We start from the raw sequence: 23951 nt of genomic DNA, 5'->3' as shown, positions 1-23951 counted from the left end.
AAGACAGGAGTCAATAAACTAGTGTTAAAATCAATATATTTTTCTTTCAATATAAATCTCTTATAAAGATGTACAAATAAATCTTTCTCAAGTTGACAACGAAAATTGAGGAACAACAAATATAACGAAATACAAAAAATAATATCTTCCCTGAGAACTTAGAGGAATTGACTGATTCAAAGAAAAGCAGGTTTAGTACTGATCAGAGTTGATTTTGGAACTGTTCTATAATTTAAAGTTGTAATTTAACGTAGAAAGACGTCTTTCATGCTAATTGCTAATTCTTCTACTTGCACACAACTTTAGAGGTACAGTTGTGAACCATTGTGACGTGGTATAGGTATGAACAACGCATTACAAACTTAATGACTAATTAAAAAAAAAATTTGCACTGCTACTCCATTTGAAAAAAAAAATTGATGCAGGACTGACAGTAGAAAAAAAAATTGCTGTCACTGACTGGAAAAAAAAATTTGCTCCCATACCTACTTCCTCCATACCCCCCCCCCCCAGAAATCAAATGGTTCTCCCCTTCCCCTTATCATCAGAACTTGGTGTCCGTTGGTGGCGCAAAACATCTCGTATATTATCGCGTGAACATGCACGAGATGATGGTTCCGCCATCTTTTAACGCTTACGTGAACGAAATAATGACGCTTTGAGTACGAAAAGGGAATTGAAAAGGGGTGATTTAAATCCTTATTCACCAAAAATTACGCTGAAGATTTCTTTGTCATTTCTTCGTTTCTTTCTGTTAACGAGATATGGCAGAGGATAAGGCAGACAACAAAGGTAAATATTGTTATTTTTCTCTGTGTAGAATGTGGCCTCAGGAAATGTCGAATGCATGAGGTACGCGAAATATTCTCGCGCTTGGAATCACTCGTTTCTTAATTTTATTGCTTCCTTTCTAGTATCTCCTGTTGGTTACTAATTTGCTTAAGACCTCCTTCAGTGTGAGTGACCATCTCAAGCTTTTTTACCAATATTAATGTGCGAGTGAGTTGTCTCAATAGGGGTACTCGATGGGAGATACAATTGCTAATGGCAGTAATGCTACATTTTTGCATCTTGTGAGCTTTGTTTATTTAGCCATTTCGGCGGCATATTTTCAACTTGTGAATTCAGAACAATGTCATGAAATAATAAAAAATTATTATTTATAGGTGACGGAGTTGTTAACGTCCTTGAAGATATTTTGGTGATCGATAACGAGTTTGATGATGAAGTTAATGATAATACAGCGTCAGAGAACAAAACAGGTAAGTCTAAGAAGCACTTTGCATATCAGGTCAACCATGCCCAAGCTGTGCATGGCAGTCATCCATGGCGTAGCAAGCAGTGGGGGATCATGATGTGACCACCTGAACTGAAGCAGCTCAAATAGTGTACCAGTCTTAGCTATACTAATGAATCAGTTTTTGATAAATATTTTACAACTTGAATTTTTCAAAACTCTGACCCCATCAATATTTAAAAGACATCAGTCTGGTAATGTAATTGGATATCTTTTAAAGTACACTGTGCCTCTGTAACTTTTGTCCTAGTTTGTCCCTTTTGGGGGTTTTTTCTGTGTACGTAATCTTGCAACTGGTTACATTGGGAGAACAGTGCTAATGCACTGAAATGGTGTCTGTATATGAAAAATAAATAAATAAATAAATAAATAAAACAAAATTATCTCAGTGGAACAGTTATGATAGAAGAAAACAAATGGAAACATCATGATGTGTTGGTGTCAATTAAATTAGAGTCTCCCGACAGACGCTGGTCACCAGAATGACATGCAGGTGATAGGTGTGACTCTGACATGACCTCGATTGTGTGTGTTAGCTTCAAAAAACACATTACCTATAGAGTAATTCTAACAGTAAAGATGGTGTCATGATGGGCAAATGGTTAGGTGGCCAGCTTTGAATCTGCAGGTTGTAGGTTTGCGCCTCATCGCTGCCATTTGTTTCTGAATAGCTAAAGTCCTTGGGCAAGATTTGAACCATGATTGTGCCTCAGTCAACCCAGCTATATGTTTTGGGATCTGGTTGGATAGAGGTTTCAATGTGAATGCTTTAATCCTATGTGCTTATAGATGCTGCAATGGATTGTATGCTCCCCAGGGAGTTGATGAAGTATAAAAGGTCCGTTGTGCTGCCATTGATCCGTGCCAGGGATAATAATTGTGAGTGCTGTGAGCTCGCAGGAGGAAAGGCACATTATGAATTAGCATTAATATTATTAAAGATGCAACAAATGCCATTAGTATTTCATTGAAGTGTCATTTCATCAATTATGTTGAAATCTAAGGATATTAATTGTTGGTTTGAAATATGAAAAAGGTATATACCCCACACCGTTGGAAATTGTATTATTGACAAAAGCATTGTTTGATTGATCAAGCACTAACTAGTGATTTAGGACCATCCATCCACCCCTAACAACGTCAATATTCCACATATATCGATTAGGGAGTTACAGTGGTTCACTCCGTACTTTCCTTGAACAATATTTCGTGCATCTATGCAAGGCATGCAATATTCTGCAAAGTGCTAACTTTGAATAATTGTTCACCTTATCTTCTTCCAGGAAAGAAACCAGTACCAAAGAAAACCACTAAATCATCCAGTTCCAAAGGAAAGGCCACAAATGTCAAGAATTCTAAAGATTCAAGACCTAAAAGAAATGTGAAAGAGGCTAGGTCCAGTGGTACAAACCAGAAATCATCAACTACAAAAACTACAACCAGTAAGTCTGCTCAAAGTACCAAGACTGGAAAGACTGTAGAAAAGAAGGTTGTCAAGAGAGTTGTCAGCTCTAAAGCTAAAACAGAAAAAAAGGATGCACCAGAAAAATCCAAACAGATCGAAAAGGAAAAGAAGAAACTTGAATCAGAAAAGGCCGAACATGAGAAACAGCTTGTCAAGTTGAAGGAAGAAGAAAAAGAATTGAAGAAGCAAGGTAATTCTGGTACTAAGTCAACAACTGCCAAAACCAGTACAGCTAGTGGTCAGAAGAAAGGAAGTGTTACCAAAGCTAAACAGAATGTGAAAGAAGAAAAGAAAACAGAAACTCCAAAAAGGGTGAAGAAGGCCCTGGTTCCTAAGGCAAGTCCTAAAAAGACTGAAGAGAAAGAGAAAGATCGTGGTAAAGAGAAGGATCAGGTTAGTAAACTTCACTGTGTAAATTTGTGTATAATAGGAAATAAACGTACCAATGTGTACGCTGTATGCATTGGACATCGTTTTGCTACATTTTGTTCTTAGCACATGTACCTCTTGTGATTCATGAAGTTCTGTGCATTTTAACTGCTTAGAGACACTCTCCTCCTAGATTTACAAACGAATTGTCCATTGTGGTCTCACTAGCATGTCTATTCCATACGTTATATACTGACAGTGTGGTGTTACTGTTTTTTCCAGGAGCCTGTTGAAGTTGATGACATTAAACTTGAACTTAAAGAAAAAACAGGTATTTTTCTGAACTTATTGTTATTGCACACAGACTTTGCAACATGACCTGTAAAATTTGTAGTAAACAAGTGTATTTTATTATCAGATCATTTTGCCAAAAAAATGTTAAATGATGATTCCCTCTCCAGAGTCCAAACATGATAAACTATTTATTTGTGCAATGAATGTAAAGTGATGTGATATAGACAGTGATAGATTTATAGATTTGGACAGTGATCTACTAGTCTTTTCAGGAAAGGAAGGAAATAGGAGTTGTATTGTATGTTACATTTCATATAGTAGTGTATTTATATACAAATAATTAGTGAAAGTTTGAGTGACATCGAGTACACATTTGTACAGACACAATTTTGGGACGTCCAAATTGGACATTTGGTATTGTGTACTAGATAGTAGAAGCTTTGGAAATTTGTATCAATGGCCATTTGATTACAGAGGAAAAAAATGAAGAAAACAAACAAGAAAGTGCACCTGATATGGATGATAAGTTAAATGTTACAGTTGAAGAAGAACCAGGAGAGAATGAAGTCAATATAAGCCATGATTTAGAAGAGTTTGATACAAGGAGTGAAGCTGGATCAAGCAGTAGTGGACATTCCTCAAGATCGGTTTCCAGGTCACCATCAAGATCTAAGTCTGGATCTAGGTCCAGATCCAAATCGGCTAGCAGCAGTTCATCAGGTGAGGGGTTGATCTGAGTCAGTCATTATGTATGTATGTATGTCTGAGTTAGTCTTTTAGGTGATTACCTGTTTATAAACTTTTAAGATATTCTATTTTGTGAAGTTTGTGAGACGTTTGATTGTACTTTCTCCAAATATACAAAGGCTATATTGATGAACAATTCATGTAATTGTAATATTACTTTATATGAGTATCAGTGACTGTATGATTGTGTTTACCAATAGTGGAAGTGAGAGCAGACAATTGTATGAATGCATTTCTTATGGGGATTGTCTTGTGATGAGGGTCGTTATATGTGTTTTTGTTTGGATTTACCAAGTGATGTATGAGTTGTTTGAGTTTACCAAATGAGAGCAGACAATAGTAGGGATGCATTTCTTATGAGGCTTGTCTTATGATCAGGGTCATTGTATGTGTTCTTGTTTGGGTTGACAGATAGTGGAAGTGAAAGCAGGCGAGAGAGGGACAGAAGAAGGCGGAGGAAGAGGAGGGCAATCTCCCCCATTGTGTTTGATAAGAGTCAGCACAGTGAATCCGGTTCAGAAGGTAGTCACAAGATATCCAAGATGTCATCATCTGTTAAACAAATAAAGAAAGGTACCAAAGATGATATAAGCTAGCATGATTTAGGCAGATGGACACTCACCCTCACGCATGGCTACCAGGGTAAAAACGTATCGCTTACTGGTATCAAAATACATGTTAATTTAAGGACATTGTGATTTGTCACATGTATGTGTGTGGGTTTGTATTGATGCTGACAAAGGTACTTGATACCGTAGTTCTGCCATTGTCAGCATAGTTCTGAGTATTTGTAACATGCTAAGCTTATATCCATGGTTCATGTAAAACAAATGCCACATTTCAAAATCCTCATGCAAAGCAACCATTGTCAGGTACAAACACAAAGTTTTAAAATGTTCACGCAAAACCATTATTAAATTTAGATACCATATTTCAAAATGTTCATGCAAAAACAATTATCAAGTACAAACACCAGATTTTATAATATTCATGCAAAGCAACCATCGTCAGGTACCATTGCCAATATTTAAGATCATGTTCATGCAAAGCAAACAATGTCGGGTACAATTGCCAAATTTTAAAATGTTTATGTAAAGCAACCATCGTCAGGTACCATTGCCAAGTTTTAAAATGTTCTTGGAAAGCAATTATCAAGTACAAATGCCAAATTTCAAAATGTAAATACATTCAATTTTGACCAATCATGGTATAAAGCCAAACTTTAAAATGCAAATGTGTACACTTCTGACCAATGAAATGATGAATGCATCAGTATTCAAAATAAGTGTATAATGTTTTGACCCCTCAGAACTGTGCTTTCATCAAATATACTGGCTTTTGAAAGCCTGTCTTGTCCTAATAGTGATATTTTTCATGTGATTCATTGTGAATTGGTTTCAAAGAAACTATTTTCTCTTCCAGATCAAAGTTCTAAGTTGAAGTACTTGTTTCGAGATTCTAGATTCTTCTTGATTAAAAGCAACAACCATGAGAACATTGCTCTTGCCAAAGCCAAAGTGAGTACAGACATTATGCAGTGTTTACTTTTAGTTTAAAAAGAGGGGTTTGTTTGCTGTAATAGGTCAGGAAGAACAAACCCTGAGGGATAAACTTGCAGGAATTTCATATCTATCATATTGTTGTATTATCTCACGTAAGAGATTTACCTAAAAAATTACATTGTCAACCATTTCTGATAATATTCCTTATACAAATCAATAGTAAAAATATTTCTTACAGGATTGTTGACAATTCTTGTTTGATATGTATGCGTACACACGATAAACATTAAGACATTTCAACTTATTTCCCTACCAGGGTGTATGGTCCACTCCTCCAAATAATGAACAACGGTTAAACCAGGCAGTGCGAGACTCTAGAAATGTTATTTTGATATTCTCTGTCAAAGAGAGTGGAAAATTTCAAGGTGAGAGTAGATTTGATTTTTAAATATTATTTCTGTGGTATTTCTTTATGAAAATGATGACAACTTGGTAATGTGACAGAGTGTCAGTAGTTTGATGTCATACTAGAGCTCCTGAGATGTATGAGAAAGTAAGGATAGGAAGACATACATACAACCTCTCTTTCTCATTGTAATCACAATACGTTAACAGTGACGTTCTGAATGCTGTAACAACTGGGTTTGAAATTATACCATAGAGAAGCATTCTGTGTGACATCAGGCAGCTTTATGTTTGACCAGACGGAAGATTATTGGACACAGCTACCTATGGCAATGAAAGGCATAAATGAATTGAAGTCAACAGAGTTCTAAGGTCATTGTGCTATCTGATATTAGGTGTTACAGTTAGTTAAGATCAATGCTAGTACTGTGTGTCTACGAATATTCAGTTTCCCCATGTGTCCTTTGAGTATGAAAAGATGCAAGGCCAATTCTTGACTTTTGATTCATTCCATTGTGTATGTGCCATTCAGGATATGCCCGTGTGGATGGGGAATCCAGACGTGATGGACCAACTGTCAATTGGGTCTTACCACCAGGATTGAGTAAAGCTGCTCTGGGAGGTGTCTTTAAAGTGGATTGGATCACCAGGTATAAATACTTGTTGTACACATATTCCAATATAGATTTCATGCTTTGTCTGATTCAGCCCTTCATGTGATATATGGTTGAAATGAAATGGTAATGGTAAAGTTACAGCAATGCCATCACCTGTACCTTACATGTATACTCATTTCATTTTATCCTGCTAGTTAAGCAATGAAGGGCCTTGTAATAGCTAGTACTTGAATCTATGATATACAATTTTACATCATTGATTTATCTTATTGATTACCGTAATAAATTGACTCATTATTGACTCATTACAATTTGATTTAATTGACTGTTTATCATTTGATTCCACTACAGGCAAGATCTTCCCTTCATCAAAACCTCTCATCTGTATAATCCGTGGAATGAAAATAAACCAGTGAAGATTGGCAGAGATGGACAGGTACTTGATTAATCTAATCATATCTTTTAGTACATAGTTCATGATTTTATTTAGTACTTTCTCACAGTTAAAATAGTACTCAAAATGTTGTACCAGTATTAGTAATAGTGCTACCATAGTGCATAGTCGGTATGGTATGCTGTATTGGGGCACCCTCGCCCATCAGCCAAACCTTTTCACGAAGAGATCAAGACTCTTGAGGTGGGAGTGACATGACATATATTGTACAGTCTACTATTTGCATAGTCCTTGTACATTTCACATAGACATTATAATTTTTATGGTAAAATGACGTAACTTTTGTCTGTTTCTATTCTCCCTACCAGGAAATTGAGCCAAAAGTTGGCATGACACTATGTATGATGTTTCCAAGGGATGACCACATTGACTTGTCTGCGATTGTGCGACGATCAAGACGACATGAAAGCCGACATAAACGGGACCACGATTCTTCATCCAGGTTAGGGAACTGTTGGTGGCTGTTAGGACTATTTAGAGACACTATGTTCTATTTAGCGTGTACTTGATCTGCCATGGAAATCTCTGTGTAAAGCACAAGATGAGCGTGGACAAATCATTGACCAACAGAGTGAGCTGTTGGACTCGTACGTGTCCCGCCAAGGTCCTTGAGGCACCAGCGTGGACGTTGAGTCAATAAATGGGGTGGGCATGGGAGGGGACTGATAGCCATTTGATAGATTTGAGGTATAGTTGAACAACACTATGTAATGATAAAACGTAGTGTTATGGGTATTCTTATATTACACTGTTTTAATCAGTCTCTAATGGAATGTGTCAGGCAAGTTGATTCTTTTATCAGGAGTGGAGTCAAGAAATGGCTCTGCTTTGCAAAACATGACCCTTGTGAAGAAAACGGTCGTGGATGATGCACGGAAGTCCGCTGTGATTTCATCATACAGCACAGGAACCTGATGTGTCAACTTGCCCTTTCAGCTGCAAGCTTGCGTTTGTGACTACGATCAATTCCATGAGGAAAACCCATGGAGTCATCATCTTTCAAGTTATCTCTGCTGCCGTTACTGGTGAACAAACCAGTGAGACGAGCCTCTGTTGCAGCAACACAAGAGAGTTTTGTCTTCAACTAGCAGATAGTGTGCATTCATGGGACCATATTCTAAATGATAAACATTCAACATAAAAACACTGCTTAATAGCAAAGGTGGAAAAATTAATGAGGATGTTTTAGCTAATCACGAGAATGAACGAGAATGGCGATGCAATCCCAAAGAGGGACAGTAAATCTAACGGACTGTGTTAACGGGATTTGATGTTGTGATGGTTAAAAATAAGATTTTACACCTTTGCTATGGCCTAATAGTTCATGCATGTTACTTCAGTGGACTCTGTTTCCCACCTAAAGCTGAACAACACAAAGAACTGTCATGGTTTCCCTAACTGTGGGGCAGGCTATGAGATACTGGAAACAGACACCAATAGGACTAATATCAGGACCTTCATTCAATTATGTGTTCCCCTTGTAAACTACAACTGGCAGGACATTGTGTACAAAAATAGAAACACTTCGCGAAATTGAAGTTTGATAGGACTGAGTAAATGAACCATCAGACCCCAAAGGACTGTTTGCCCCTTTTAGAGAGACAATAAGAGACACTTTCCTCATCAGACTTGTTAAGCAGGGCTGCCAGCGGATAGTGGTATGTGGAACTACTTTGAGTTGCCTCTATTCCAAAGTTTGACTGGCTGTCTGATCAACTTCATACATGCTCAGCAGCACAGTCCATGTCATAGTGAGGCAGATGCTTTTTTTTTTGCAGGATCAGTTATCAAAGAAAATGAAAAATTCTGTGAGAACACTGGGAAATGTTAGTCTTTGCGTTGTCTTCGATTTACAGAGATTGATAGTGCAATGTAGTGTAAGAAAATAACAAGTAGACTTACAATGGAGATGTATTCTTTCACATATATGTAGGAATCTATAAGAAACCATTGATATGGATCATCTGAAGCTACAATCATTACTGATACAACTAATTATATATTTGTCTTCTACTTGATAAACTGCAAAATTAGAAGATTATCAAACTAGTTTTAAAATGTGTTCTCTTTAATTTAGAAGTGAGTGAATACACCATCAAACAAAACCCAGATAGCAATACAATTCACTTCCCTCAAAAACCAGATCATAAAAACATTATATCTCACTTTTATTTTGGGATGTATATACTGGTAAATGAACCAAAATGAAAACACAAAGAAAGCACCCATTCATGTCAATCTTGTTGCAAGTCTCACACAATAAGAGGAACCATCAGTCATTCAGAATGAGACAGTATCTTTGAAAACATGTTGTAGGGACAAGTGACATGAATTAACATGTATATTATAAGTAGAGAATTATAAACATGTCACATGCCAAAAATAGGGTCTTGAAAGGTGCTTTTTTGAATAGAATAGCTGACGATTCCTCTCAGCATGTGAGATTTAGAACCAAATATAAATAAGTTGGTTGTTCAGATCAAAGAAGGTGGTTAATATGTCCATGACTCCATGTGTATTCACTTATGAAGTTATGTGTCTGTGTTGCAAAGATAGCAAGTCAAATTTAACAAGATCTGCGCCTCTTACTCACACATTGCATATACAGCAGTATGGTACTAAATTTGATTATTTAGTGAGTCAAATTTTACAAGATCTATGCCTCTTACTCACACATTGCATATACAGCAGTATGGTACTAAATTTGATTATTTAGTGAGTCAAATTTTACAAGATCTATGCCTCTTACTCACACATTGCATATACAGCAGTATGGTACTAAATTTGATTATTTAGTGAGTCAAATTTTACAAGATCTATGCCTCTTACTCACACATTGCATATACAGCAGTATGGTACTAAATTTGATTATTTAGTGAGTCAAATTTTACAAGATTCAAGCTTCGTACACATTGCATATACTGAAGTATTGTACTAAATTTGGTTATTCAGAGTCAAATTGAACAAGAACTGTGCCTCTTGTTCGCACACTGCATGTACTGCAGTATGGCACTAAATTGGTCATTATTTAGCATTTCTGGCAAACTAAATGGATGGTTTATCAGTGGCATGTTTTGAATGGCCTCACCAGAGATTAATGCATTTAAAAAACTAAATTTATATCAGTGTATAGCTTTCCTATAGTACATCTCAGTCAAGTCTAGGGACAGTCGTAACTTTGAAGGTGTTGGTAGTTTATTTGTTTTATACCAAAATATTATACTATACCAACTTCAAAATCATGTTGAATCATGCAAGAACAAATGTTCATGGAGTCATGGTTCATAGTTTCAAATTAAAATTTCTACTCGGTCAAAAAAACAACCTTTTTTGGAAGTAAATCCCCAATTTTTGCTGATGTCTCATGAGTATTGTCTGACATCTTGTCAACATAGCCATTTCACATATCTTTCCAAGACACATGATAAAAGCCTGTTCTACACACCTGATGATGCTGACAAGACAGCAGTGAAAATTTGGGATTTGCTGCCATCAATATTTTTGAGTCGAGTTGAAATTTTAAGTTGAAGAACTGTTGAATCCTGTCTCTCAATTGAGAGAACTCTCACTAGGTAGTGTATTAAGATGGGATAATGAATTGGGTTCCGGAATATCAGTCTTGGTTACCACAACTTGTTTGTGAATACTCAACCACCTCCATCATGCAGTGAGTGGCAATGGCAATGTGTTCCTAAATATGTGTTTGTGTATTGTTATGTAGAATATGATACATATGTATTTCGTACACAGACTGTGGCCTCAATTTAATATACTGACTCATAAAGTCAGTCCAGATAGTTCACACAAGTTGATTGTTATCAGAGGTCAAGTTAAGATAATACATCCTAAACTATGTTCATGAGTAATGGTTAACATGCAAAAGATATTACTAAATGTCAGTGTTTTGCTACCAGCAGTAAATGAGTACAAAATGACTTGAATTTCAATTATTTTCCTACCTCAGTGGGTGTATTCAAGAAGATACTGACAGTGTTTAGCTGTAAACCATTTCATAAAAAGAGAAGGAAAGGCAACCGTTGACATTAAAAAATTGTATATTCTCAAGAAGTTATTACGATTGCTAAAGGAATAATGTGATGGTGTATAGGATTTCTTCAAGTATAATTTCTTACAGAAGTGCCAATCATTACAAAGAGTGGGGAGATTTGTTCATCCCACTGGTCTTGTAGTATACCAAGAAATCTTGGATCATAGGATTTATACTAGCGGCAAATACTAGCAGTAATAAATACTTATGAAAAAATGTAGCTGACACTGAGATTGATAATAATGATAATAATAGCTAATAAGTAATGCAGAACTCGGTTCAGTGACCAATGTAGAATTGGGTGTTAACCAGCTAGCCATGCTCTGAGAATCTAAGACATTGCAATCTATTTTCCAGTGTTCTCGCATCCCAAAAAAAACATTTCACAAAAATCAGGAAGGACAAAAACCATTCAATTAATTTCGTTTGAACTCGCTCAGTGTAAGAATGATATCATGTTGTATGTTGGTACTAAACAGGAATCCTACTCTCCACAGGACCAAGTTTTTGTTGTTGTGTGTTAAAACTGGACTGATGGATTTGTTGTAATGCTTTTGATGAGACTATGTTTCTTGACTTTTCAGTGGGGCAACCATGTTCACTTCTGATGTTTTCATCTCTACTAGCAGACGTCGTAGAGGTCGAGATGACCTGATTGAACCACGGCGCAAGAGACGCAGGGATGACTATTCACGAGAAGGTTGTTCAATACATTTCAACAGTAGAATTGTTCTTTGAAAGGGCACAGTCCTGATCTGAGTATTTTCCATGTTATTTGGTTCTATATGAAGTATTATATTATGTTATTCTGCTTACAAATGATCATGGTCACTGCTTGTACAGTCCTTACTGTCAAAGAGTTGTCACCGTGTGCACTCACCCATTACCAGTGTTTAGCTTTATCAGGGGTCGAAATAATGAAGAAAAAAAACATATTGCCCACTGGACAACTATAGAATAAAAGATACCCGAGTCTCCATCAAAATGTACTTGTCCACAATGTGGATATTTTTACAGCCTACATACACACAGTAGAGTAGTGATCTATGGTCAATAATCGTGAGAAATTCTACTTGTCCCTCAGGGCAAGCTTAAGCACTTTTTAAAACCACTTGCCCAAGGCTTCAAATCCTTTGTCTGAGATGATTAAAATGCCATTATTTTGAATCTAGCTTATGGTTAAAAGAAGTGTCAACAACAACAAATCGTGTAGTCTATCAGTCATGTACAGATTGTCTACAATTCTAGTATCATTGCCAGCTTGAATTTACTATGTCAATGAACTGTTCATTTAGTGTGTACCTAAATCTGATGCTTTAGCTGCCCTACTTACTACTGCTGATATGTAGAATAACATACAGTCTTCATATAAAATCAAATTAATGCTCCAAAATTCAGATCTGGACCATGTGCCTATATATGTATATGTTTGTAATGGGAATTCATCTACCAAACAACTATGTACATGGTTGTACAGTGTATGTTAGTTCTTACTCAGTTACTAGATGTTCATGTGAATACTTCACATTATCTTTGTAAAGTGTTTGATTTAGTGTAAATTCCAATATTTTGTCTTGTCACAACAATGGTTTATCCTGTGTAATGATTACTTCTGTAATATTTTTTCACAAGATGACAAGCACTTCTCTGTAGTTGTCATGGTTCCTAAGAATCAGTTTAAGTAAAGGAAGAACTATTGGATGATAAGACAGTGTGCTGTGGACATAGTTGTTAATATTGGTGGATGTAGACACATTACATATACTTAGAGATGATGTCAAAGTCTTGTGGGTAGGGCTTCACAAATGCTGGGCTCAACAAATACATTGCTTACTACAGCCATGTTTGGAAGTTTACTGACAAGCAGAACTCCTCACTGGAGTGTTGCAGAAATGATTGTCACTCATGATTAGACACAAATTGCCATGCTGAAAATTTATTAGTGAGTTTGAAAAGAATAAGATAACAAAGAAAATAATGAGAAATTAAGGACAAAGTGACTTCAACATCATATCAGTGTACATGTAGTAATATACAGCGAATTTCACAATACTGTTCAGCGTTCCTGTTTAATACAACCACACAGAAACCAATAAGAAACTGCAGATGCTACACTTTATAGCAAGATTGAATGAGTACAGATTCTTGCAACATTCTGTCTAAGTGAAATGAACTACCTATGCCACCATGCAGGCATCAAATGAACACTGCAAAGGACATTTTATGTGTCCTTCAGCAGGTGTTTGATACTAAGAAAAACATTGGTGCTTGAATGTCTGCATGGAGTTGCAATACATTTAAATGTTTTATTTCATTTAGACTAAATGTAGCAAAAAATGCAATCTTGGTATTGAAGTGTGGTATATACAGTTTCTGCATGGTTGTATCAAACAGAAAAGCTGAACAGTATTGTGAAATTCACTGTAACAGGATGTAGCAATGAACATTCCACTTTGAGTAAATTTACAACCTGTAACACCCAAATAAAGATTTTACAAATAAAGTGTTATTTATAGTACACTTGCTGTAAATGAACACGACACACAGTGTAATCTCTTTACCTAGGTGTTATGGATATTAGTTTCACTCTGCAATTCAATCTCTCAGCCTGTAGCAATAAACATTCCTAGGTGTTTTAGAATACATTAATGTTATGACACTCTTTCAACCTTTTAGGCACCAATCTGTCTGTGTGCAGAAAGTTTTCAACTTCTAAAACTGACAAGTCAGACAGACATCACCATACATAGAATGTTTCTTGTCAAAATGAACATTTGGTTGTAACGCTGTAACATATGTAGATTTTAAAAAGAAACATCACTGCGTTTACATTTTTCTTTTAAAACAATTATAATATGAGAGCTTATGCTATAATGTGAGATGAAAATTTACCAGTTTTACAATATTTGTCTCTGAATTGTTTGTTTTTTTCAATTTTTTTTTATGATAGTTGTGCCACATATTGGTTTCCCATTTATTGACAACCCAACTTCCAGCAATATCTAAAGTTATGATAATGCCAATAGAAACAACAATTCAAATTTGCTGATTCTGTGTGTTTTCATAATGTGAAAGGGTCAACCTAGCAGTATTAGAAGTGTGCCTAAAAGATTGAAATAGATAAGGGAATGGATTGTCAATTCCATATACATGTATCACTATAGTTACAGACACAGAGTGACCATAAAGGAATCTTCAAGCCATGTAATGGCTATTTTGACTTGTAGGACTTAAATGACTTGCCTCAATGAACTGTAAACACTGATCATGCTCACACACACACACACACACACACACACACACACACACACACACACACACACACACACACACACACACATACACACACACACACACACACAGACACACCTGCCCACCTACCGGAGGCTTACCACAGTGATTGACAGCAAACACAGCAGATATATCTGCAATTGTCTACTTTTCCTTTTTTTGTATTTAACTTATTTTATTTCAAGTAGTTCTGTAAACAATAATGGCAGCCCTACCAAGGAACCCCCTCCTTATCTACAGTCAGAGTATACCAAATATTGTGGGGTGGGGGGCATGTGTGCACAATCACTGTCTGCAGTTCATTAATATAAATCAACAAATCTTTTACAGTAGGCACAACAAATCTGACTTATTAACTCTTTGTAGCAATGTATACTGTAGTAAGTATTGTGAATTTGTACATTGTATAAATCTTGGTTTTCTTGCTTCCTTTGCCAGGTTATGGACATAGAAATGACAGGTTAGTGTTCAATTTAATATAACTTTATTGTCCATAGAGTAAAACCTTTGCAATCTTTCACCAAAACTGATAACAATATAGGTTATCTCTGTATGTTTTTGAAGATAATCATATCAAGTGTGAGGATGCAGTTGATGTCCTAAAAATTATCGTTGTATTCAAAGAAATAGTGACTGGGTAACATGGTGTTTCCTAGTTTTAATAGGTTGAGTAGAGCTTGTAGAGACAAATGCATGCATTGATAAACTCATGTCAGGGGCAGTGATATTTGCAACCCTTTGAGTGTCAGAAAATAAGACGTACTGAAATTGGTTTGTGTTTTCTTTGTAGGCGAGGTTACGGTGTAAGAAGGGAGGTTATGATAAACGGGGTAAGTGCACTTAATTTTACAACTCTGATAATCGGTTGAAGATAAATACAACCTCAAACTATTGTCACTCAATGTGGTAGATTTACACAAATGGGTGATAGCAGTTCCTCTGTTGTGCAGATATAATCACCCTATGATCAAGATAGTGTTAACATTGGAAGTCCCAAAACAGCAACACTGCATATTTATGGAACTAGCTTTCAGAGAGCTGTCCCACTGAGATTATAATTAATTAAACCAACATCCATTCAAAAGCTTATCACTGTTGTATCCTTATTCCCCACAAGAAAGGAGAGAAAGTACAATAACTGATAGAAAAGTAAAGAAATTTAGTGGTGTGGGTGAGAGACAAGAAAATCGTTTCAAAAAAGTGAATGGAGCCTGGCCACTTCTTGTTCTTGCATGGTAAAGATATCGATATTAAAAGTAGGCTGCAACAGAGGTTTATAATTTGATATATTGCTGGTATCTTTTATATTATGATAAAAAGTATGTACCACACACAATCGGTTACTTACCATCTGTGTGTGGTAAGCAGTCACACTCACACTTTCAACATTACTAACTTGTTTTGTCATATTTTTATTTTGTAGTCGTACTTAGATTATATGAGAGAATTTCATGTTGCCAGACCACCAGCGATGCCAATGAACCCCTATGCAGACATGGTGAGTGTTAAGTCCAGTATGCATGTTAATGTGATGGTGTTTGAGGTGTAGAAAGAGAAAAGTATAATTTGGCCACGAGAGGACTATATCTTGACTTGAAAATTGATCCAAATTGACACAGACTAAAGTTTTGACAGATAGAAATTGTACTGTTAAGTAGCAGCCAGTGTGTTTGATGAGGTTTTAGAACCTTGGTAAGTAAGACTAAGAAGGTAGAATCTGGTGGAAATATATATTGTTCTTGGTAAATGATTCTGTTCAGCAAAGAGACAAAAACATGTATGTATGTATATATTGTAATTTCTTTCCAAAATTATTTGCATATTTGCTTGGATCCGTCAAAATGATGTCTTGTGTTTTCAGCCACCTGTTGGCTTGTAAATAAAGTGTTGTGTTGTTGGTTTTCAGCGGCCTTATGGAATGGATGCACCCCATCACTACATGATGTCACATCAAGGTCCCCCACCCCCACCATTACCTCGTCACTTAGATGCATATCCACCACCACCACCTCCACCACCTCCCAGGAGCAGAGACAGAGACCGAGACCGAGATAGGGACAGGAGAGATAGAGAGAGAGAAAGAGATAGAGACAGAAGGCTGGTATGTATTGGTCACAATACCTTGTAAATAATAGTGATTGTAATGTGTTAGTGCCAACGATCCAATCAGCCTTGATCTTTACCATGCAAGGCAAAGTGTAGTCTAACTTGTAGTAAGACCTTGGATCTATGCTTTGGGGGTTGCTGAATAAAGCTCACATGTCATGAGTACCTATGTCTAGGCAGGCTAACACCCTTAGTAGTGACCTTCAGTTACCTTTACAGTAAGCAGAAGAGCCTAAGGAGTCTAACAGCTAGACTAGGCAAAGTGCTCTTTCCCTGCTGTGGTAGTGTTGAAACAAAAAACAGAAATTTTCATCAGATATGTAATGCAGATTTCTTATCTGCAGGTCAACCCTTTCCCCGTTGTTGTCAATGCTCTGGTTAAGACCACAACTGTCATGCTTTTCAAATTCACTTTGTCAGGTTTTTAAATACTGTCAACATACCTCAAACAAACCTTGTGAAAAATAAAGAAGTGTATTATGTGGGTTCATAGTTTGCTGAGGTAACTTTTCTTCTTCGCCTGTCGTTATTTATCATTTTTTTCTTTTCTTTATCTTTTTCACAGAGTTACGATTCCAGATCTCATGCAGTAGCATGTGATGATTTTGTACGTAGAACACAGGGCGGTGAAAGTCGTCGTAGCGGAGGAAGTAGCAGTAGCCGATACAGTCGTAGATAATTTAAAAATATAAATATTGGTGCAATGCCAGTGTATGTAGTTATTTTTGCAATTCAGAGAGTTTATAAGTGTAGTGTTTTAGTATTTCTCTTCATCTGATGTTGGAGAAAGTAAATCATGCTGTTTAAATGATTGTTGTACAATATTTCAGAGAGCACTTGTAATTTGATACTTATGACAAGAAGGTGTGCAAAAAGGGGGGTTATACGGAAAGATCAAAGCAGTTTTTTTCAAGTTGATACAAATACCATCTAAAACGCAAATACTGTAGTCGAAAGGACGTTATCAGGGTCCATGTCAGGTTGGTTCTCTAAGGTCCTTGCATGAGAATTCACTTGTAGTGGTTTGTTCAGATTATTATTTCTCCAGGCCTGATTGCGAACTATGTTTTGTGTAGAATAAAATTCTAAGTTGATTTCTATGCCTAAATGTGAACTTTCTTTTTGTTTTGGTCAAGAGTACAATTTTTAAGTCAGCCTGCAAGACCTTTAGGGGGAACTTGTATTAATTTTACCTGAACACAATTTCAAGTCAGTTCACCAGGCCCCAGTATTAAAACTTTTGTCATTAAATGTTTGCTAGAGTACAATTTCAAATCATTTTCAGAAGCATAGCATTTAATTTGTCTAAATGTTGATAGTGCTATGTGAAAGATATTTATACTGGATGACTGATAGCACAATCATTATCTGAAATATGTTTAAAGTCTGTGTTATGCTATAATATCTCGCCCTTTACCTTGTTGGACTCTTTCTTGGTCCTCGTGTACAAACTATTTGTAGACTGTCTACTGTATGTAACACTTGAAATGCCACTGCTTTGATCTCCAAGCACAGAACCCATATCCATGCCACCTGATAAAGCCTTCATTTGCCATATCAAAAAAATAATGATGCAACATGTTAATATACAGCTGTGTTTAATAATGTCAGCACAAGCATTGTACACATTATGGCATAGTATTTAAAGTACATACTCACGCCTCTTGGTTTGATACCCAACTATGAAGTTGAAAGTTATATTATTACTCAGTGAATCATGTCACTGATACAAAAGAGTGTATTTGGTCAATTATGCTGACCATTGATTTTGTAAAATAAAGAATTATCTTATGTTCAGTGCTAAGACTTTGTAAGTACATTCACTATACTGTCAGCTGCCACTTGCATTTTATTTTTAAACAAAAAAAAAGATATTTATCATTCCAACAACACACAAGGGTAAATGTTTTGTTCAGTGTGTTATACATTTGGTATGTTATTTTTTACTGACTTCAAATATTATCAATGAATTTTTGTTTTGTGATTTGATTGAAAAGTACTTTTTGTAAGTTATTTAGTTATGGTACTTAGATAAACTGAGTCCTAGGAGGCTTTAGTACTAAAACTAGACTGTCTGTCATCAAGTATAGTTACTTTTTATGTATGGATTATGCCCATAAATCCCTATTGTATATGGATTATGTCTGGCATGTATAACATATGAGAGATGTAGACGGTGTGTTAGAATTCAATCATAGCAAGGCCAAGTTTGGTACTGTCAAATTCAGATCAGGACAAGATGCCTGTTAGTTTTCAATACCAAACTACTGGCTGCAATTCAACGGAAGGCATACCTGTATGTATGCAGGATAGATGTATGCCAGCTAGCGTTTTAGCCTGAATATCTAGACACGTGACTATGTTTACATTTCACTAGCTTACATTTCACTTCATTTATATGCATACCTGTAGATCCATGTTTGACTAAGTATTCAGCCAAAACCATGTAGGCTGGAACAGATATGTACTTGTGACAACAAAAACAGTAGTAGATGTGATCTGTTGTAAAGTTTATGCATTGGAAAGCATTCAGCACCTTTACCATGCAAAACTAAGTGCTTGCTATGATAACTGCACCATCTCCTCACAACTCTAGTATTAATATGTTGATATTGTAATTTCCCCCGACTCAAGAAGGCAGTGTCAAACCATTAGGAAGGGATTTAAAGATGTACACAAAACTGAATTTTACTGTAATCACTTTTCAACAAATATACTTAATTTAACAATGTTTATCTTAAACCCAGACTTCTGGACTTCCTTTACAAAGAGTGCATATGAATTTTATATCTTTTTTCATGTATTGGTGCCTCATGCTGACTTCTAGCTATGCAGAGATGGAATTGGGATCAAGACTTTTGCATTTGTTATTTGTATTGTGGACATCTCATTCAAATTCTCTTGTTTGTACTGTGAATGTTTCAACTGCTGCTTCAGCCTGGTCAAATACTAGTAGCTGAACATAAAAACAGTTTACAAAATACCAGAATATTCCAGTATTTGGGGTTTATTTCCTGATTTTATTGCAGATTATACAATGTATTTTATGGTGGAAATAAAAAAAAAAAAAGAAGACATTCTTGAGAACACATGCATTTGTTTGTTTTTGTTATTTGTCTACATGTTTCTATGAAAGTTGGATAGGTTGACATATGACACATTCATGCACCACCAGTAATGACGTAGAAATGTTTTACTTTCTACAGTGTATTGTGTTTGTAAATACGTGTATAGGTAGAAATTGACAAAATGGTTTTCATCAGTATATTGGCTACTTTAAAACTTGAATCTTACAACGCCATGTCTGCATATAATGTATGCATACAGTCCCTTGCAGGTTCCCAGGTCATGTCTGCATATATGCAGACAGTCCCTTCCAGGTTCCCAGGCCATGTCTGCATATATGCATACAGTCCCTTCCAGGTTCCCAGGTCATGTCTGAATATATGCAGACAGTCCCTTCCAGGTTCCCAGGCCATGTCTGCATATATGCAGACAGTCCCTTCCAGGTTCCCAGGCCATGTCTGCATATATGCATACAGTCCCTTCCAGGTTCCCAGGCCATGTCTGCATATATGCAGACAGTCCCTTCCAGGTTCCAAGGCCACCTCTGCATATATGCACACAAGTTTACTCATTTGCATACGCCCAATTTTCACCCCTACACCTCATATTTGGGTAAATTAATATTCATTTGACAAAATATATTAATGGTTGGACAAGGAAATAATAGGATTGGGTGTATGTTTTATTATTCCTTTAAAATGATAATTGTAGAGTAGGAAAAAGTCCATTGCCTAGGGAGTCTTAATTAAACGTATGAGCCCTAGTTTCTAGAAAGTTTCTAATTATATTTCAAAATAAGGTAGTACTCTTAGAGTAGGTCATATAGGGATACATATACAATACTTATCCATGTTTACCCATGTGCAATTTATTGACATTTCTGCCCCACTACAGGTAGTGCTTACTACATGTGTACTTGACCTTACAAGTGTCAAAATCACACTATTGTACTTGACCTTACAAGTGTCAAAATCACACTTTTGAACTTGACCTTACAAGTGTCAAAATCACACTATTGTACTTGACCTTACAAGTGTCAAAATCACACTTTTGAACTTGACCTTACAAGTGTCAAAATCACACTTTTGAACTTGACCTTACAAGTGGCAAAATCACACTTTTGAACTTGACCTTACAAGTGTCAAAATCACACTTTTGAACTTGACCTTACAAGTGGCAAAATCACACTTTTGAACTTGACCTTACAAGTGGCAAAATCACACTTTTGAACTTGACCTTACAAGTGTCAAAATCACACTTTTGAACTTGACCTTACAAGTGTCAAAATCACACTATTGTACTTGACCTTACAAGTGTCAAAATCACACTTTTGAACTTGACCTTACAAGTGTCAAAATCACACTTTTGAACTTGACCTTACAAGTGTCAAAATCACACTTTTGAACTTGACCTTACAAGTGTCAAAATCACAAAATTGTACATCATCCATACGTATACACTTGTTCTGTTGTATTTGCAGTGTGGTGACACTACATAGTGCTATACAGCATACTGTAAACCTAGATATTATCACTACTAGAAAATTGTGGGATTTTACAGTTCTCCGCTTCAAACGACTAATTTTTACTAATTACCAGACTGGTACATTGTGTTCATGTATAAAAAGGCATTTTAGTCACTACTTATCTTATGTTTTTGTTTTCTAACGAACTAAGCGTAAAATAAGTCTTTAGCGAAAATTTCCAGATAATCATATTACAAATGTCAATTATTTGTGTATTTGCTAAATATTCAAACCACAAATTGTCACAATTTTTAGTTGACAATTATTTTGACAAGGAATTATAAAAATTGTGTTGGGGTTATTTGAAAGTCTTTTCAATGTTTGATCGAAAATAGAATTTTGGAACACATCTCACAAGAACTTGTCAGGGTACTGTCATGATTTGGAAGAACTTGTCAGGGTACTGTCATGATTTGAAAGAACTTGTCAGGGAACTGTCATGATTTGGAAGAACTTGTCAGGGAACTGTCATGATTTGGAAGAACTTGTCAGGGAACTGTCATGATTTGGAAGAACTTGTCAGGGAACTGTCATGATTTGGAAGAACTTGTCAGGGAACTGTCATGATTTGGAAGAACTTGTCAGGGAACTGTCATGATTTGGAAGAACTTGTCAGGGAACTGTCATGATTTGGAAGAACTTGTCAGGGAACTGTCATGATTTGGAAGAACTTGTCAGGGTACTGTCATGATTTGGAAGAACTTGTCAGGGAACTGTCATGATTTGGAAGAACTTGTCAGGGTACTGTCATGATTTGGAAGAACTTGTCAGGGTACTGTCATGATTTGGAAGAACTTGTCAGGGAACTGTCATGATTTGGAAGATCTTGTCAGGGAACTGTCATGATTTGGAAGAACTTGTCAGGGAACTGTCATGATTTGGAAGAACTTGTCAGGGAACTGTCATGATTTGGAAGAAAACAAATAAGGAACACCTGAGAATTCATTATAACTATCCCATTATTGCAATGCTTTGAAATCTTTCAGTAAATAATCAGTGACAAAATAATCACTTTACTTCTTGTATCTACCCTACAATGACTGGCCCCTACTGCTACTCTATAAGGCTGGAGATACCTGTAACACACAAAATAGTCACTTCATTTCTTGTATCTACCCAACAATGGCTGGCCCCTACTGCTACTCCAGAAGGCTGGAGATATCTGTAACACACAAAATAATCATTTCACTCCTTGTATCTACCCTACAATGACTGGCCCCTACTGCTACTCCAGAAGGCTGGAGATATCTGTAACACACAAAATTTTGGCAGAAATAATCGATGACAAGTCTCTCCAAGCAATCAAAAAGTCCTGAAGGTATTCGTAACAACAGTCCTTCTGCAAGGAAAATTTTGATTAAAAAATAATTATATTATTGGCAGTATCTAAAACTATACAATGAATTTACAGCTTCTGAGCCCCCTTCTCATTAAGGAAAAACACATAAAGTAACAGACCGAGATTTAAGTTCTCTTTCACACTAGACAAAAATATACATAAAACAAAAAAACCTAGCAAGTTTTATGCAAATAGTGTTGATAGTGAGTTTTGCAACAATATAATAGTTTCAATCCAATGTAAAGTATGCATAATTAAAATACTAATTATTGCACTGACGAGTACATCTTGTATGAATTACCAGTACATCACATAAAATAATCAGACATTTACATTTCATTACTACAGATAAAATACTATGAAGTAAAAGTACTCTCGTAAGTAGCTGCTTTAGGATATCACCACACAATGTTCAGTTATGAAAAACAGTTCAATGGCTAGAGAGAAGTTACTCAATATATTGAAGGAAAGACTTGCTTTGCCTTTTGACACCCTCTCTTTTTGAATTGCAAGAAAGAAAGTCTTTACAAGCAAATAATACTATTATGAAAACAAAGGAAAACACACTGAAGTTAGGGCTACATGGGCTGTTAAGTTTGTTGGTAAATTCATTGTTTGGCATTTATTATGAGGATCAACTGGTGTGTAGGCCAAAAGGAACTTCCATTATAAATACTATGCGACATGATCTCCACTTGTACAAGTTGGTAGATATAATGGTTTATTCCTATGTATACCATGTTTGTTTTCCTGCAAATTGATGAAAAAAGAGAAATGTTACTGTTATTTTACATATTTACAGATTCCCCCCTTTTCTGAGAAAATAGTTACTATACAATTACTAAGATATGGTATTGATAGGGTAATGGGAGACCTTTTCATGTAGTATCTCGTGTGTCTACTTCATTGTAAGATGATGTTTAGAATTTCGATTTTGTACATGCATGTTATATACCACTAGAAAGGTTATGAAATGAACATTCAAAATAATTGTCATATTCTCCAGTGCTGTGTTTATTTTTGTCACATGACAACTGTAAATACACACAGTCACAAAACCAAAATTTCCAAGTAAAAGCCTCTGAAACAACTAATCAGTGAATCAATCAGAGCTTCACTAAATTCAAAAAAATATTGGCATCTTCATTTTATCCTTTTTGGATACCAGACATTATTTCTGGACAGCTAAATTATTTACTGACAGTAGCAAAGACAATAAGTGAAACACACATTATGCATATTAACACATTTTTTGCTTTTACTATACTACTGTAAATTATCTTTAGTTCTGTTAATAATGTCTACTTTAGCATTCAAAATTCAAAATGAACTAATCCTTCCTATTTTCCAATGTCCATAGGAATGAGAATCAATAATGGTGGCTCACCTCTACTTTCTTTTGTTGAGTTTAGTTGTTTATCTTGAA

General features: G+C 35.9%; 2 protein-coding genes across 6 annotated transcripts in view; one reads left to right on the top strand and one right to left on the bottom strand.

Moving 5' to 3' along the window:
* The first annotated feature begins 633 nt into the window (after nucleotides 1-633).
* LOC144436078 (uncharacterized) lies at nucleotides 634-19676 on the top strand. 5 transcript variants are annotated; one of them, XM_078124758.1, is made up of 17 exons: nucleotides 634-792; nucleotides 1167-1262; nucleotides 2581-3155; nucleotides 3414-3462; nucleotides 3900-4145; nucleotides 4584-4694; nucleotides 5595-5689; nucleotides 5991-6099; nucleotides 6612-6729; nucleotides 7048-7132; nucleotides 7459-7592; nucleotides 11783-11898; nucleotides 14928-14949; nucleotides 15280-15319; nucleotides 15913-15987; nucleotides 16396-16590; nucleotides 17161-19676. In XM_078124758.1, exons 1-17 carry the CDS (start codon nucleotides 765-767, stop codon nucleotides 17272-17274), a joined length of 2208 nt encoding a protein of 735 aa, XP_077980884.1. In that variant the 5' UTR covers nucleotides 634-764; the 3' UTR covers nucleotides 17275-19676. The 5 variants fall into 5 exon arrangements, with proteins under 5 accessions (XP_077980884.1, XP_077980883.1, XP_077980882.1 ...); XM_078124757.1 differs by having other exon boundaries at nucleotides 4584-4745; nucleotides 11828-11898; XM_078124756.1 differs by having other exon boundaries at nucleotides 4584-4745; nucleotides 11825-11898.
* A 3191-nt stretch (nucleotides 19677-22867) lies between these two features.
* Nucleotides 22868-23951, bottom strand: part of LOC144436707 (pleckstrin homology domain-containing family J member 1-like) — a 5732-nt gene continuing 4648 nt past the window's right edge. The window contains exons 6-7 of the mRNA XM_078125560.1: nucleotides 23913-23951; nucleotides 22868-23275 (exon numbers count right to left, since the gene is read on the bottom strand). The exon at nucleotides 23913-23951 is cut by the window's right edge and continues 31 nt beyond it. Coding sequence (XP_077981686.1) covers nucleotides 23253-23275; nucleotides 23913-23951 — 62 coding nt within the window. The 3' untranslated portion in view covers nucleotides 22868-23252. The remainder of the gene's footprint in view (nucleotides 23276-23912) is intronic.

Source organism: Glandiceps talaboti, chromosome 6, assembly GCF_964340395.1.
Source record: "Glandiceps talaboti chromosome 6, keGlaTala1.1, whole genome shotgun sequence".
In the NCBI taxonomy this organism is placed as follows: Eukaryota; Metazoa; Hemichordata; class Enteropneusta; family Spengelidae; genus Glandiceps; species Glandiceps talaboti.
The sequence above is the reverse complement of the archived record's forward strand: the minus strand, read 5'-3'. Positions and strand labels throughout refer to the sequence as shown.